The sequence below is a fragment of the Notothenia rossii genome (genome assembly GCF_949606895.1).
Source record: "Notothenia rossii genome assembly, chromosome: 4".
Classification (NCBI taxonomy): Eukaryota; Metazoa; Chordata; class Actinopteri; order Perciformes; family Nototheniidae; genus Notothenia; species Notothenia rossii.
The window spans coordinates 55,144,999-55,161,884 of NC_136902.1; the positions used below are offsets into that span (position 1 = coordinate 55,144,999).

The window sequence follows — 16,886 nt, forward strand, 5'->3', positions numbered from 1 at the left end:
TTGTCGAGGAGATCATTACCGACCAAGGACGGGAATTTGTGAATGAGTTACAATAATCTATCTAATACAGTGTATGTGTTATGTGTAACAATGTAATACGATCAGGGTAATTGGTGTACACTAAACCACCTGCAGGTCAACCGTGGTGTTTTCGATGGACTGGGTGTAAAACACTGCATCACTTCAGCCTACCATCCCCAGTGCAATGGCCAAGATGAGCGTACCAACCAAACCATCAAAAAAGCACTTGCCAACTACTGCGGAGAGGAACAGAATGACTGGGATGAACACTTGAGGGGCATTGTGGCCAGCATTAACACCTCAAAGCAGGTACAATGTTGTAACAAATGCAGATGGAAACAATGCTCAACAGATACTAAAAGGAATTTTTATGTTTTCAGAGGTCAACCAAGTGCACGCCCTATTTTGCCCAGTATGGGAGGCACCCTCGCGTCCCGCATGTTGATGTTCCAGATCGCCAGCGTTTTCTCTGGCAGAATCCTACGCAGCTCACTAAAGAACATGTGTAGGTTCTCCTTGTAGGTATCAAGCCAAATGGAATGATACTGTCTCATCATGGTATGGTGATGTTCCAGAGGGAATATGAACATTTTTCATGAAAGCAGAACCCATTGTAAATGTCATGTTTTAGTTAAGCATTTCAAGAAGGAGAAGTGCTGATGAAAGCCTGTCCAGCTCCAGTCCGTGATACTGCTGTCCCCAAGGCCTTCTGGAACCTTTTTTAACAATGTGAGTATAAAACAATACATAATAATATTGAAAAAGTAGATATAATGAACACATACAGTATATAATGTTTCTCTCTCTCTTTCTCTCAGGTGTCCATAAAAAGAGCTACGTCTACATGATCCCATAGACCACCGTCTGGATTCCCCTGTGTCCTCCCTGGCAGCTCCATTGATTCCCTCTCTCCTTTCCTGCTGAAAGATGGTGAGTGTACTCAGGGACGAGGAGTCATTTAACCAGCCACCAGTAGGAGTCAGGCTTTAGTTTCTTTTATATCCATAAAGACAAAGTAAATCTGTTTACAGTTGTTTCATATGGATGTTGAGAGGTATCCATATATCTCTTCATTTTGCTCTCAAAGTGCACCAGATTGATGCATTTAACTTCAATATTTAAAAAAAATCACTCCAAAGGGAGTGCTTGTTCTTCCTTCTGTCTGTATCTGTGTATTCTCATGTTCCGATTAACCCTACCAAATTGTTCTTCTTTTGTGTCTATATCGACGCCTGGATCTTGAGTCGAGGCTGATCCTCTTGCTGTGGTCCCGCATCCTGGATCCTCTATCCTCTATCCTGAGTTCTGGATTAATTCGTGGACTTCGGGTCGTGGCTAAACCAGTCTCTGCGGTCCTGCCTGGGTCTCGTCGTGCTGCCTCCCTGAAGGCTCCCACAGGATTGTTGACATCTTCGTGGATTCATCTTCTTATCACAGACACATGCATTTCCTAACATTCGGTCTACCTATGCTGTAAAATGTATTATCTCTTCGATTTACACACGGCATCTATTGCACGTCTGTCCGTCCTGGGAGAGGGATCCCTCTTCTGTTGCTCTCCCCGAGGTTTCTCCCATTTTTCCCTTTAAACTGTGGGTTTTCTCTGGAAGTTTTTCCTTGTACGATGTGAGGGTCTAAGGACAGAGGGTGTCGTTTTCTTCTCATTCTGATATTCTGAACAAACTGCTGTTGTATTAGCTGTAAAATGTCTTTACTGTAGGGTATTTTTATTATTTGCACAGCACTTTGGCTCGACCAAAAATCTTTTATAAATGTGCTATATAAATAAAACTTGATTTGATTGATTTGATTTGAAAGGGTGTGCGCTAAGGTTCCATATTAGGACCAATAATTTCACCATATATGTAAATAATCTTTAATAATTTTTCAAATGCTGCTTTCTATTTCTATGCAGATGATACTGTTATTTATTGTTCATCCTCTTCTATAGAGCAAAGTCTTGATTTCCTCCAGTCTGCCTTTGATGTTATTCCATCCCATTTATCTCAACTCAAGTTAGTATTAAATGCAGACAACTCCAAACTCATGATATTCTCAAATGGCAAAAGGTTTCAAGGGACTGACATTGACATTGAAAGGGTCACCACATACACATATCTAGGTTTTATTATTGATCAGAACTTATCTTTCAAGTCACACACTGAAAAGGTTGTTTTAAAATGAGGTTTCTCCTTTCAGACAAGGAAACATATGATCTCTGCAACGTTTTTACCAGTATTGGATTCTGGTGATCTGCTTTACATGAATGCCTCTGACCAGTGCCTAAAGAGTTTGGATACTGTTTACCATTGTGCATTATGTTTTATTACATATATATATATTGTGAGTTTGGAATAAATATGCACTTCATGAAAATTATTAGTTGGTTACTGTTAGTAAAAAACAGTAAGGTTAATACTGGATGTTTGTTACACTTGGATATGTTTTCTGTAATACTTGTAACATAATTATTCTCCAGTTTATGCATTTGAGTGACTTGCAGTTAATGCTCGACATTCAATTCAAAACCTTTATTTATCCAGGTAAAATCCCATTGAGATCAATGATCTATTTTTCAAGGGAGACCTGCAGCAGTAGGTTCCACATGAAGACATAAAAACTTAAACAACAGAACAACAAATGGACATCATACAGCAAAAAATACAGGGATTACAATTTACATATCTATCCACATGTACAGGTACCAACAGCATCTGACTGTGGAGCATCCAACCAAGCTTTAAAAACATGTAGTGGTACCAGCTTGGTAATTTTACATTCTTTTTGCAGACTGTTCCAAGTTAGTGGAGCTGCACATCTAAAAGCTTTCTTCCCTAAGACAGTCCTAGCACTTGGCACATTTAATAAAACCACAGCATGAGATCTTAGGCAATAAGTACTTTCAATTTGCCGAGAGATCAGGGAGCAGATATAAGATGGTACTTTATCCAACATGGCTTTGTAAATGAAAATGTACCAGTGACTGAGCCTCCGTTCAGTAAGTTAGGGCAAAACCGCCTTGGTTTAGTGTACAGTGATGCGTAAGTGCTTTACAGTTTGTCACAAATCTCAGTGCACTGTGATAGTAAAACCTTATTGTGGTGTAATTATATATCCAAAGCAGTCAGAAGTCAGAAAATCATTAGTGATGTTTAACCACTCAGAAGACAGCCCATCAAAATGAACACATTGAGACCTTTCAGAGAGGTAGTTCACAAACCACCCTACTGCATGGCAGGATAAGCCAATACTGACTAGCCTCTGCTTCCAGATGCGATGATCGACGGGATCAAACGCTTTGGAAAGGTCAACAAATAGCGCTGCACAACTCTGCTTCTTGTCTAAAATACTCGTCACATCATTCACCACTTTCATTGTGGCAGTGATGGTGCTATGTTGCTTTCTGAAGCCTGACTGATGTTTAGACAGGATGTCATTTGTACATAAAAACACCTTTACCTGCTCACTCATTAGGCGTTCAAGAACCTTGGCCAGAACTGACAATTTAGAGATTGGTCTATTATTGTTTAATAAACTGGCCTCCCCTCCTTTTAGTAGTGGCAGGACATAAGCTGACTTCCATACTTTTGGGATTTTGTTCGTGCTGAGAGAGAGGTTAAAAAGAGTAGTGAGAGGTGGAGCAATAATATCTGCAGCTATCTTTAAAAAGAAAGGTTCTACATTGTCCGGACCAGCCGGCTTTTTAGGATCTAACTTGGTTAATGCTTCATGAACAACATCAACAGTAAAAGGAGTAAAACTGAAAGGGTTTTCCAGACCACATTGTTCAGAGTCACAGACTGTGGTGTTCACAGAAGCAGAATGAGAAACAGAATCAAACAGAGAGCCACAGGACACAAAATGCTCATTAAAACAATTTAGTATGGTGGCCCTGTCCGATATAGAGCCAGATGCTGTGGTAATGCACGGAGGTAGCTCATTACGGATAGTTGGAAGTAAAGGACCCCTTGCGGAGGGGAGCCTCATCTGAGGCGCACCTATGCGCTTATGTGGCGCAATTAGGGTGGCGCGGCACGGTTTCGCTGCTGCGAGGCTCCACTAGCACTCATCAAATAACTGTGCGTGGGGCCTCAAATTGGTCCCTGGCCCTGGTTATTCTTGCAATATCTTTTTGGGCCATAAATCAATATACTTATGTTATTATAATGTAATTTTAAGTTTGCACATCTTTATCATTTTTTCAAAATCAGGGTATCTGCAGGATTCATAGAGATGAATTTACTACCTTTTACTACCTTTTTTACTACCTCCACAATATTTTTTACTACCAACACGACATCAAGCAGCAGCCCTTTTTGGACTACTAATTATAAGGTATTAGTGTGACACTGTCACACCCGTCATACATATCAGGTACACTAATGTTTAATTGTGATCATTAAGTATTGTCATTGTCAATTGTGTTTTTTTTTGTAGTGTTGAGTTGACCCTTAGCCCTAATAAAGTGAGTAATAACCTTGACACTTCTTAAACACACATCACTTAACAACCATAAATATTAATAATAAAGTGTCACATCACACACACTTACTCACAAACACGCATTCTCTCACAAACACGCATTCTCACACACACACACACACACACACACACACACACACACACACACACACACACACACACACACACACACACACACACACACACTTAAGCAGTTACTGGTGCGTATTAATAATGCGTATTAATGAAAAAAATTGAAAATCAATCAAATAAATAACTTTAATGAACAATATGCTCTGAGGACTACAGCTTTCAAAGATCTGCTTCAATATAACATTCACCATATTTAAACACAATAACGTGTGTGAGGAGTGCATGTATGCACATGTCTGTGGGTGCGCCTTTGTATGGATGTTGTTGTTGTTGCAATCTACATTGTATCTAAGTGAATCATTTAAAACAATAACTGTAGGGGTGTACGTGTGTGTGTGTTTGTGTGTGCGTGTGCCTGCATTCGTCTGTGGGTGTGCCTGTGTGCAGTTGTTGCAATCTACATTGTATCTAAGAGAAACATTTAAAACAATAACTGTGAGGGGTGTACAGTCACAGAAGTCTCAGTTGTGAGGACTTATCTTCAATTATTTTCTCCAATTTGCAGAGCTCTTCTTTTTTTTCTTTCTGCCTTCTGCGAAGGGTATTGGACTTGATTATCAGTTCAGCCATTTTGGACCCAGCCTTTCCCTCAGCCTGCTCGGCCAACTTGTCCGCGTCCTTTTCCAGTGAGTGACAAACACGGCGAAGTACCTCTTCCTGTCTTCTGAGGTCCAGAAGCTCCTCCTCCACTGCCTTCCTCCTCAGAGCATGGGCAGCACTCTCTCTCTTTTTCTTTTCACTGTCAAGGTACAGTCTGTACTGGGATCTAGCTGATGAGGCAGAGGCAAGGAGCTCCTTTGTGAGGGGCACTTTCAAAACACCACCACAACTGTTGATCCTGTCACAAACTAGTCTCAGTGATTCCAGTGTGCGGTCATGGAGATTGCATGTCTCCACCTCTTTGTTCACTGAAAATCCTCTTTCCACAGTGGCTTGGCCATGGGAAAGAAGGAGGAGACTCTGGCAAAACTGCAGCAAGTCAGGGTAAGGCCTGCTGAGGGTTGTGTAGAAGAACACATCAAGGCGGTCCTTCAGTGGCTTGAAAGCCAGGAAACGTTCATCCCGTCCTTCTACAGAGGTCAACGATTCGAACTGTTGAATGATAACATCACCTACAATATTGACAAAAACATAATCATTAATGACATTTAAGTACATTTCAAAGTAGAACACCCTTAGAACATGGCCTTCATTTGAATGACCTTCCCTGTCCCTAGACATACTGTATTTTTTCTTACCAGCTGGAATGCCACCTGTCAATCTCTTTCCCTGAAGGAATGTCTGCACTACACTCTTCATTTGCTTGATGCACCACTCCGGTTCTTGGTGGATTTGTGTGGGATCAAGGCATGCAATGTGCCTAACCATTGGAACCTTTAGGGGGGATTTGTCTTGCAATTTCATGACAACCTTAACAAGGCACTGCAAACATTCTTTCCTGAAGGTTAGCAGAGAGAGCTCCCCTATCTTGCCTCCTGGTTTGCTCTGAAGGGCCTAACAAATAGAGAACATTAATGTTCATACAAGGATATTTATTTGTCACATATATAGAGATACTTGTGTAAAACCTGTGGGGAAAAGATGTTGGTTGTCTGCTCTCTGGGTGTGTGTGTGTGTGTGTGTGTGTGTGTGTGTGTGTGTGTGTGTGTGTGTGTGTGTGTGTGTGTGTGTGTGTGTGTGTGTGTGTGTGTGTGTGTGTGTGTGTGTGTGTGTGTGTGTGTGTGTGTGTGTGTGTGGGTGTGGGTGTGGGTGTGTTTGTGTGTGTGGGTGGGTGGGTGGGGGAGTGATGGGATATGTGAGTATAGTTCAGGATGAGTTCAGGATGCATAAACATTCACTGCTATGATTGGAAATTAAACTATGACAAGTTACACATTTAAAACAATCCTAACAATTTAACCAGAGTGAGAAAGAGGTTTGGTATATCCTCATGGCTGTGGTTCAGTTTAAGCCTCAATGCCAAAGGCCTGGTGGTGAAGACCACTGAAGTTTGAAAGATAACCATTAACAACCACACAATTACGATAGCTATATTGCTTACCACAGAGGTGGTTAAATAATGCCCAATGTTACTCATTCATTTTCTACCCTAATAGTTCGAAGTAACTATTTATTTGTGCCGACAGCACATTTCATGTATGACATTGAAAGTATCTGCAGTAATTACCTTGATGGCAGATTCAGCACCCAGGCCGATGTCCACATTTTTCAGAGCCACCCAGTTCTTCTCCTCAGACACCTGGATTGTGATAAGTTGCAGTGGGCTTCGGTCCTGTATAAGTTCCCTTTTAACAAATCGCCGCAGTAAAGCCTTAAAAGAACAACAAAAACTGTTAGCAATCAAGTCACACCTGTCAACTGATACAGTTTAATCACATTCAAATAAAGACAGTTACTCTACAGGAATTACATTTCTTACCATCAGGAGTTCTTTCAGATCTTTAGCAAAAAAGGGCAGCACAGGCTCGTCGGTCTGATATTTGGTCAGGAAGGGGTTGAAGCTTCGTGCAACTGACAAGAAGAACTGGAGCTTTGGAATTATCAAATTATCATCCCGTGCTGCCAAAATGATATCATATGACGCCGTGTTTGGGTTTGTCACCTTTTTCTTCTGAACAGCATCAACATATGTTAAAAGCACAGGCCAAATGTCGACAGCTCTCTCAGCCACAGGGACATTTTCCACCCATCTGTGGCCACAGAAAGATCGGGGAAAGGTAGAAGATCCTGTGGTGGCGGTGTAATCTTCTCTACGGGCAGGAACATTGTGGAAGATGTAGTGCATAGCTCGCAACAGTTTGTCTACCTGCCATGTTGCGAATCCTGCCTTCATGGCATTGTGGAGGGTGTGCAAGCCACAACTGCCAACACTGATGAGTTGTGCATCCCCATGAAGCTCTGAATGTTCGTTCTGAAGGAGCTTCAGCAGCTTGAAGTTGACATTTGGGCCATCCATACTGACAGACAGCAGGTGTCTCAAGTTGAGTTGTGCAACACATTCCTGTGAATTGTCACAAAAAACAAAGTTTATTGAAAATTTTAATCTGTCCTGTGGTTTTTGGTTATTCATAAAATAGACAATAGATAGACAGTAAATACAGTGCCAGTAAGTATAAGTCAAACGTGTTTCCCCCTTTGTAGTACCAGTATGCATCTTTCAGAAATATTAACCAAATCCTTCATCAAAATGTGACCCTGCAAGGCGAAACCAGTCGCTTTGGTAAAATGTACAAAACTAAGTTATTGTTCTCATATGAACGGCCATAAACTAAGCTTTCCAACGATATGTATATTGAGGCTATTGCTAGAACAATCGTTAAGATAACTGTATCCAAAGTGGCATGGTTCTCCTGTCATGATAATGCTAGAAGAGGAGAAAATCACCTTTTTAAGCGGCGTTGACAAATGGTATGACTGCTAATGTGTTGCATCTTCACCGGGCTTAACAGTCAAAACGTATGTTTTTCCGTGATTTGTCCACGATATGAAATGATATGTAGACTGTATACTGTCAAATTATGCGAAAACATGAAATTCAACATTTTAACCCGGATGTTTGTTTACCGTGGATTTTCTCAAAATAGCATTGAGCGCAAAGCGACTGATATCGCCTTGCAGGGTCACAAAACACACCCGACACACACGTCGTGTAGGCTAAAGCTTAGGCTAACTATGACATAAACATTTTCAAATGGGCATATAACGACAATAAGAAAGAACAAACAAGAAAATATCAACTCACTTTAATGCTTTGCAGCAAGTCTTCAGCCCTTGCATGTCCAAGAAACTGTGACCCAAAATATGAAGACGTCACGCGGTCATCTCTCCAGAACCGAACGTGAATATCCATTTGCTTCTTCTTGGCGGACTGGTTCAGAGACTCGTCAAACATGACAACATATGGCCCAGAAGCATTGATGCTATTTATAAGAAGCTTCTTAAAATGTGGAGCAATGCCAAATCCAAGGATATACGATGTCTTATCTTTGCCACAAACAAAACTTTTGGCTATGTCGGAGTCAGTGAACATGTTTTCGAACAATTCCCCAATGCCCTCATTCGAATTGAATGAATGATGGTTAGCTGCTGTGTTCAGGCACCAGAGAACCTCAGCCCTGAGGGCTGATGTTTGTGGCGGTAACGTCTGCTGTTTGGCTATCGCAGCCGTGGTGGTGCTGGTGGCACTGGTTTGCTGCCGAGGTGGTGCGACTGTTGCTGATAAGTTGGCATGATCTGCCGCGATCTGTGTGGTGCTGCTGCTAGCATCGCAAAACAACGAAATCGGCAGCTGTCCCCCCCTCACCCGAAGCCGCTGCTGGTGTATAGCCGATCCACTGTGGGACTTGATAGCAGTAATGCCGTTCCAGGTAACATTTATAGTTTTTTTGCAGACACTGCAAAATGCTTCACGGTCATTTCCTATGACGGGTTTAAGCCAGTCTTTATATAAGGGGTCATCAACCCATAATTGCGAAAACTTGCACTTCCCCATTTCACACTAAATTTGCTCGAATTTGCTAACATCAGAAAAAGTAGACTGCAACTGTGGCAAAAGGCGGCTCTGCTAACGTCAATTGTTGGAAAAAGGCGGAAAATGTTGTAAGCGTCGCTGATAGGCTATGAAGTCCACACAGGTTACCTCTACGTCATTGCTATCAACTACGCCTCACTCAGGTCCTGTTAGCACCGTATATATTTTTAAACTACGTAGGCTAGATGAAATTCAAACATGCAGACACAAATAATAAGCAAACAATGGAAACTCATTATATATTGAGGCAGAGTTTTAAAAAAATTACTACCAAGTCAAATTGCGTTTGTTACCTTTTACTACCTTTCAAGGGCCTTAATTTGGGTAGATTCTTTTTACTACCTTTTACTACCTTTTACTACCGCGCGGACACCCTGAAAATGTACATCTCTTCAGTTCAAACCCTGAACGCATAGTGTCCACCTGAGTGGACATATAAAAATGTCTTTGAAAAAACTAGATAAAAAAAAAAAAAAGTTCAAATCTTGTTTTTCATGCCCCAAGAGCAATAATAACAATTGGTAAAAAAATCCTGACTGAGGCTTTCATAATTCAGGCCTGAAAGGGTTAATAAAATACTCAGGGGAGTTTCCTGAATTTTCATGCCCAAAGCCAAGCAATAGGCCCTGGGTAAATTAAGAGGCTGATCTGGGGCACTTTTGTCCACTTTCCCTAGTGCTAGAAACTCAAGTCAGGCATCCCTCGAATCGTCTCAGAGAGTAGATGATCAGTGGGGCCTTTTTTTTACTGAAACATGTTTCGATGTATATTTCCATTGAAAATGCTAACCGCTAGCCGCAAAGCTAGCATCGCAGCCACTGCTCCGTTTTCGGAGACTTTGCACACGTTATTCACAAACATTTTCACACGCTAGGAGTATGGGAGTACTGTCTGTGAAAACGGAAAAGGATTCTATGGAAACAACATCACGGAGAAAAAAGTAATATCTTCTACATATAATAACGGACAAATTAAAGAATGAAGTGTAGGCTATGTTTAAATGTTCGGAATTTGACCGTGTATGATGGTCCTCTTGAGTTGCCGTACAGCCATTGCTCCGTTTTCATGTTTTTTTAACATGTTATTCTCAAACATTTTCACACGCTAGGAGTATAGGAATATTTCAATTCGGTTCGTCATGATCTGTAGATGTTATTTCCCCCCGAGCACCCCTGGGTCAGCGCCGTATAGATAGAAGTCTATACGGCGCTGCCCTGGATAAATTACCGTACAGCCAATCACAATGCGTACAATGCGTGACGTCATTGGTAAGAGACGGCCCCCGAACACATCTGATACCCCGAACACATCTGGTACCGACACCGGGATTTGCGTTTTCACCCCCTTAATGTCTGACCAATGGTTGAACAGCATTTCCGAGCACATGACTTGTGTTTAAAGTTTATAGTCCGTTTGAGTTTTGCCCGTGTGAACCATAGGTGTGAACGCAAACCGAACCTTCTGAAAAATGAAACAATGTAACAAACTGTGGTCTGGTGCGCACCAGAGAGCGGACTATTAGGTGTGAATGCACCCTAAAATTTACTTAGGAACATCGAGGTAACCAAAGGCATGCAGAAAACCTAAGTAAATTTAACAACGTATATTTCAAATAGCTTCTACTTACAGTTAAGAAGTGTTTGTTACTAAAGGCACTTAAGTAAACTACTGTCACACTCAGTTTTGTAAGTACATGTTATTTTCTATTGTAGAGTAGATTTTACTTAGGATTACATGTGCATCTTATTACAAATCTCGAGTAAAAAATATTTGGCTTTTCAGGTTATTTTTATTTGCTATTCTTATCTTTTTACACTTTTAAAACAACACTATTCTGCCCCCGCTCCCGTAGCGGGGCAGACAGACAACAGGAAGAACACTCGGCTTCAGAAGTTCCGTTTTAAAGTTTTACTCAGAAAGCACTGTACAACTGGACACACAAGAAAATGTACATTCATTTCAAGCATAGCAATCATTTAACATATTATCATATACATTTCACACGTGTGTTAACAACCATATCATAAACGATGCGTTAGCTTCATGCTAATCCCTATGGGAAATTACATTGAAAGGCTAGCGGTTAGCATGTACATCGTTGCAACTATGAATTCACAGCAATATTTCCACCATTTAACAATGTATCCCTCAAACATACTCTTCATTAACAATGTTGAAACAACAGAGCATAGAAACACTTACAGGCATATGTTTTCTTAGACAATAATGCAGAGTAAAAACATGCGTCTGAATACAAGAGACGAGTTCTGCACAACTAAGGCAACACAGAGTACAAAACATAACTCAAAGCACTGTAATTACCATTTGTACCCACTAGGTGTCCTTTTGACCTAAACAACAGGACAACACAAACATATTTATTTTTGTTCTGTTGTCTGATACAAGCCATGATTAATCGACAGTTTACAATGATTTTAACAAATACTGCACATACATCCGTCAAATTAAACAAAGCAGGCACATAAAGACATTGATATACTGTCACTCAGAGGTCCAAGGAGTATCCAGCCTTTTTCTTCAGCAAAAATATTCATACCACACTGTAGGAATACTCTATTAAAAGTGACAGTCTGGTAATGAAAATGTTACTTAAGTAAAAGTATAATTGTAGTAACCCTTGAGAACGTAATAGCTCAAGGATTTCTAACAATATTTACATTTTTTTGTAAATTAAAAAACAGAACCTTATACTTGATAAACTCTATCATCTATTAGTGAAGCACAAATTACAATATTTCCCTTTGACTTGTAGTGGAGTATAAAGTGAAACGAAAAGAACATTCTCAAGTACCTCAACATTACACCACTGCTTCTGCAAACATGTGGACTTTCAAGAGAAATCTGGAGGAAATTAAGTTTAAGAAAGATGTTTGCAAACGACAGAAGCATATTTCAACTTTGATGTGTTACTTAAGTTCATTGCATGGATGATGTCCGTGAGCAGAAGGCAGGCATTCACCCTCATCAAGCACCGCCGATCCCTCGATGGAGATGGACACGTTGGGAGGCGTGGCGTCTTCTTTTGCTGCACTTCATGGGGGACATGGATCTTCACGACACTCAGCATAGTCCTTTTTCCAAGATATCTTTGCCTCCATTCTGTCAAAACATGTAAATCAGTGTTAACATACAATACTGTAAACCTTTCTGTGAATTTACTAAAAACTGATTGGGTTGAGTTAGCTATTTAATTTAGTGTTTAAGTAGCCGTGTTGTTTTTAAGCAGAGGGGATGGGGTAAGCTTCAAAGGCTTCATTATCATATGCAGTAGCTACAGTGTGGATATGGGAATTTATATGAACTCTTATTACGGTAAAAGTATGAACACAAGTAAGGAAGCTCAGTTCATTAAATGTTTGCCTTGTTCCCAACAGGAAGTAAACCTGATTAAATCATTGGGTTCTACAAGCTCAAACTATCAATTCTCCTGAAAAACACATTTTGAATCAGAATATTAAACATTGAAATTGAATAAGTTTGAAAATATATATAAATATTATACAGTCAAATTAGATTCCAATGTACTTTATCTAAATGTTAACTTAAAAACTGGAGACTGAAGAGGTTTTTCACATACTGGCAAGATGTAGCCTACTTACCTTTAGAGAATAGAGATATTCATTGTACAAACAGAACAGCAGGCACATTTTAACACAAATCAAGCAGAACATTTACCTGGTTCTCTTTAAATCAGCTCCTCTCTGCAGACTCTTCCAGAAGCTCCACCAGGAGGGAGGACGGCTTCTGTCTAACTTCAACGTGGTGCTGTTTAACAGACATGTCGATTATTGTAGCGAACACACATTACTGCAAGTACAGAAAGATACTGGAGACAAAGAGTACGCCTTAACTTCAATGTAACACGCTACAGAAGGAGGCACCAACAGTTGAACTTCCCAGTAGTCTTCCTGGATCACCCCTCTGGCTGCATCACTGACTGGCCCACAGAGCAGCGTCCATGGCAGTGAATGTAACATTCCCTTCTTTTAGGAAGTGTTCAAAGAAGGATTCAATGAGACAAAATGGTTAAATGTGGCACTAAACTTTTTAATTAAATTAGGCACCTGCTAAAACATAAAATTAGTTTCTGTTTTTGGTTTTTGGTCTTTGCTTTGCAAGTTATATATTTTTCTCCAATTATCTGTCTATATTAAATATCATGTCGGAGGTAAAGTTCAGGTTTCGGATTTAGATGTAATGAGAAGTGATTTAATCAAATGAATCGAATCACCGAAATCTAACAGCACAACATAATGCTCGCATACAAATGTTATCAGGCTTTAATCCTGGCAATAAATATACAAATATAAACACATGATAACCCTCCCCCGAAAAAGAAAAAAAGTGTGCTCGAGCTCATTTCAAACCTATATCTTTCTGTTCCGTAATATATGATCAAAAATGCATTATAAAGTAAAGTATTAAGAATTTGAACATAATACATTATTGTTGTCCTCTGTTTCTGTTTTAGAAATGGCTCTCGATGCTTTTCTCCTTTAAAATCCATCATTAATTCATGCATTTTGTTCACTGCATGGATTTCCCCCTCACATGTTTTTCAAACTCCCACATTAGTTTTTTGGATGTAATATGTTTTACTTTAGACCTTTCTAATCATACGTTTTTCTCCTCACAACTAAACCCAATTTTAGATTGTCTCCCTTACTCGTATGTGGATCGTGTATGAAGAGTATTTATTTACATGGAAAAGCTCAGTTAACACCATTACAATGTTATAACCTCCCAGATATCTGGAAACAAACAGCTGATAGTCTCCTAAAATGACTCTTTGTTCTTTAAATGCCAGAGGTGTACATTTTAGAGCCTTTACTTCAGTCTAATACATTACAATGCATTCATTCATTCTTGCCCCTGTTGAACATGACAGAGACTATTTGAGAATGATTATTGTTGTTTTTTTTGTTTTTTTTTGTTATTATTATTATTTTTTTGTACTTTGTTATAATTATTCATTTGAGTGAGAAAGAAAAAGGGAAAAAAGAGGGTATATATATATATATATCTATTATTGTTGTATGTTTTTGTTTCTGATATGTTCAATAAACTGACTAAACTAAACATTCAAACTAATAGACATATTTTTTGCATTCAAACTTTTTGTAATATTTTTTAAAGGATATAAAAACATTTGAGATGAGCTTTGGCAGCATCGTGTCGGCGCCTCTTCATATCCCCTGCAGAACATATCAATATTCTCTAAATGTGCTGACGCAGTGGATTGCTGGTTCAATTCTCCAAGTTTATTTATTCTCTATTCCCTAGCTGCTACATTTGCTTTGGTGCATTTTATGTTTTCCTGATAGATTTCTACATTATTAAACATGATACACTGTGGATCACAATTTTCTTCTCTTACTGTTATAACCATGACTTTTTCATTGTATTTTCCCTACCGTACATAGTAACCAGGCTTGGGGTGTAACGGATTACATGCAACGTGTTTAACCCCTGTGTGTTCATCCATCCATCCATCCATCTTCTCCCACTTATCCGTGGTCGGGTCTCGGAGGTAGCAGTTCCAGCAGAGAGCCCCAAACGTTACTTTCCCTGGCCACATCAACCAGCTGGGGGATCCCAAGGCGCTCCCAGGCCAGCGAAGAGATATAATCCCTCCACCTGGTCCTAGGTCTACCTCTTGGTGTCTTCCCAGCTGGACGTGCCTGGAACACCTCCCTAGGGAGGTGCCCAGGTGGCATCCTAACTAGGTGCCCGAACCACCTCAACTGGCTCCTTTTGACGTGAAGGAGGAGCGGTTCAACTCCGAGTCCCTCCCGGATGACTGAACTTCTCACCTTATCCCTAAGGGAGACACCAGCCACCCTGCGGAGAAAACCCATCTCAGCCGCTTGTATCCGCGATCTCGTTCTTTCGGTCACGACCCATCCTTCATGACCATAGGTGACTAAAATAAGAAACGAATAATTGCCTACCTGGGTAAATACCACTAAGTTCAGTCACTTTATTTACAGAGATAAGGTTGAATCAGTTGGTCTGTGCAGCATAGACCGGGCCTATACAGAGAACCTGCTGGTTAAATCAGAATCAGAAAACCTTTATTTGAGGTGGGGAAATTTAAATGGCCATCGGAGAGGAATTCCAAAAATGAGATAAGATACCACTCATTGACTAATTATTTCCATAAATAGCTATAATAAAAAGGATCTAATGGCTGCCCGGGTGTCAACAACTTTGCTGCTACGGACACCGGAGGCCTGTACTACGAAGCTGGATTTTCGCTTAGCCGGCTAACTTCAGGGAAAGCTCGGGCTTTCCGGTCCTACGAAGCTGGTTCTCTTTTTAGCAGCCTAGATCTCCATGGTAACTTATGCTGTGCGGCTAACCTGCCCCGGAGCAGGGGGGTATACTACGAAGCAGGATTTTCGTTGAGCAAGATAACTTCTGGGATTTCCGGTACTACGAAGCTGGTTCACTTTTTAGCGGGCTAGATCTCCATGGTGACTTATCCTGGAACCTAGTCTGTGCTCTGAAGCAGGATATGTTCCAGGATAAGGGATCAACCATAGACTGTATATATAAATGGATGTAGTGTCCATGACGTCATCCATAGGATTCTGCAGAGTTGCCGAGAAGCCCTTAGTTGGCGGAGTCGGCCACTAACGGCTTGACAGCGACATCAGAGTCTAATCCCGCCTGCTCCAAATAAGGGCAAAGAGGTGGAGCCGAGGTGGGAACTGCTGCCTCAGAACTGGAAGTAAACAGAGCTAGCTCAGGCTAAGAAGCTAAGCTAACATGAAATACATGCATACCAAGTTACTGCTGACGGCCCGTCCACACAGCGGCGTGCGTTGACGCTTGGCGGTGGGCGTATCTGAAGCTTGGGGATTTTTTGCGAGCAACGCGACCAACAACCAATCACATGAATCTCCCGCCCCCGACATACAAAGCAATAGCAATGTAAAAACGAAGTAAACTGGATATAAAATCCCCAAACAGGCAAAAACCTACCAGTTTCACCCACTGTCTCTGCCACCTCCCTCCATGCCTGGCTCCTCCGGTTTGTATCCCGGTAGATGAACAGAGACTGATCATACAGCACCGGGTGATTCACTACCGCTTTAATGAATTTTTCCTCCATTTTTTGGAATATGAGGAAATGACCTGCGTAGTCTCTCCCAGCATACACGCGGTTTGATTGGCTAGCGCTTGTACTGGCAGATTTGCATAAACGGGATTTCATTGGCTGACGCTTCTGCCGAGGCGCCAAAAGTTGAACATTGCTCAACTTTTGAAGCGAGCAACGCCAGCAACGCGTTGCGTCGCTTCCCAAAATGCAATTCAGCAAAAAGTGACGTCACCCTATTCAAAGTGAATGGTGAAGCGTCAACGCACGCTGCTGTGTGGACGGGCTGTTACAGTGTAGCTCCCCTATATAAACGTTACATTCATAATCAAATGAGATAATCTGCAAGATAATTTGCTATATTTTGTTATTCTTAATGCTTTTCATTCACACGTTAAGAAAAGAAGTACCGATAGATAGCAGAACAATTGTGGCGATGTTCAGCTTAATAAGCCTTGTTCAAAATAATTTATTTAGCTAATACTACAGCAGGCGAACCAAGTCTGCGTTTCGCTGCATTCCTTGATCTCCAGTTATGGAGAGGTGGTTAGGGGGGTATACTACGAATCTAGTTCAACCTATCCTGGATATGTTTTG

General features: G+C 40.8%; 1 protein-coding gene across 2 annotated transcripts; it reads right to left on the reverse strand.

Annotated features, from left to right (window-relative positions):
- Positions 1-4,747: 4,747 nt before the first annotated feature.
- Positions 4,748-9,537, reverse strand: LOC307037132 (uncharacterized protein). Of its 2 annotated transcripts, XM_079677906.1 has the most exons (4): positions 8,378-9,537; positions 7,055-7,636; positions 6,803-6,946; positions 4,748-5,747 (listed from the first exon to the last, which is right to left on the reverse strand). In XM_079677906.1, exons 1-4 carry the CDS (start codon positions 9,125-9,127, stop codon positions 5,715-5,717), a joined length of 1,509 nt encoding a protein of 502 aa, XP_079534032.1. In that variant the 5' UTR covers positions 9,128-9,537; the 3' UTR covers positions 4,748-5,714. The 2 variants fall into 2 exon arrangements, with proteins under 2 accessions (XP_079534032.1, XP_079534031.1); XM_079677905.1 differs by lacking the exon at positions 4,748-5,747 and having other exon boundaries at positions 5,986-6,946.
- Between the last annotated feature and the right edge of the window lie 7,349 nt (positions 9,538-16,886).

Bases quoted from the DNA above. Each gene is read 5' to 3' on its own strand.
- LOC307037132 (XM_079677905.1), bottom strand. From the start codon at position 9,127: ATGGGGAAGTGCAAGTTTTCGCAATTATGGGTTGATGACCCCTTATAT. The intron at 7,637-8,377 runs GTGAGTTGATAT...GACAATTCACAG, and splicing joins ACTTGCTGCAAAGCATTAAA to GAATGTGTTGCACAACTCAA. The intron at 6,947-7,054 runs GTAAGAAATGTA...TGTTCTTTTAAG, and splicing joins ATCTGAAAGAACTCCTGATG to GCTTTACTGCGGCGATTTGT.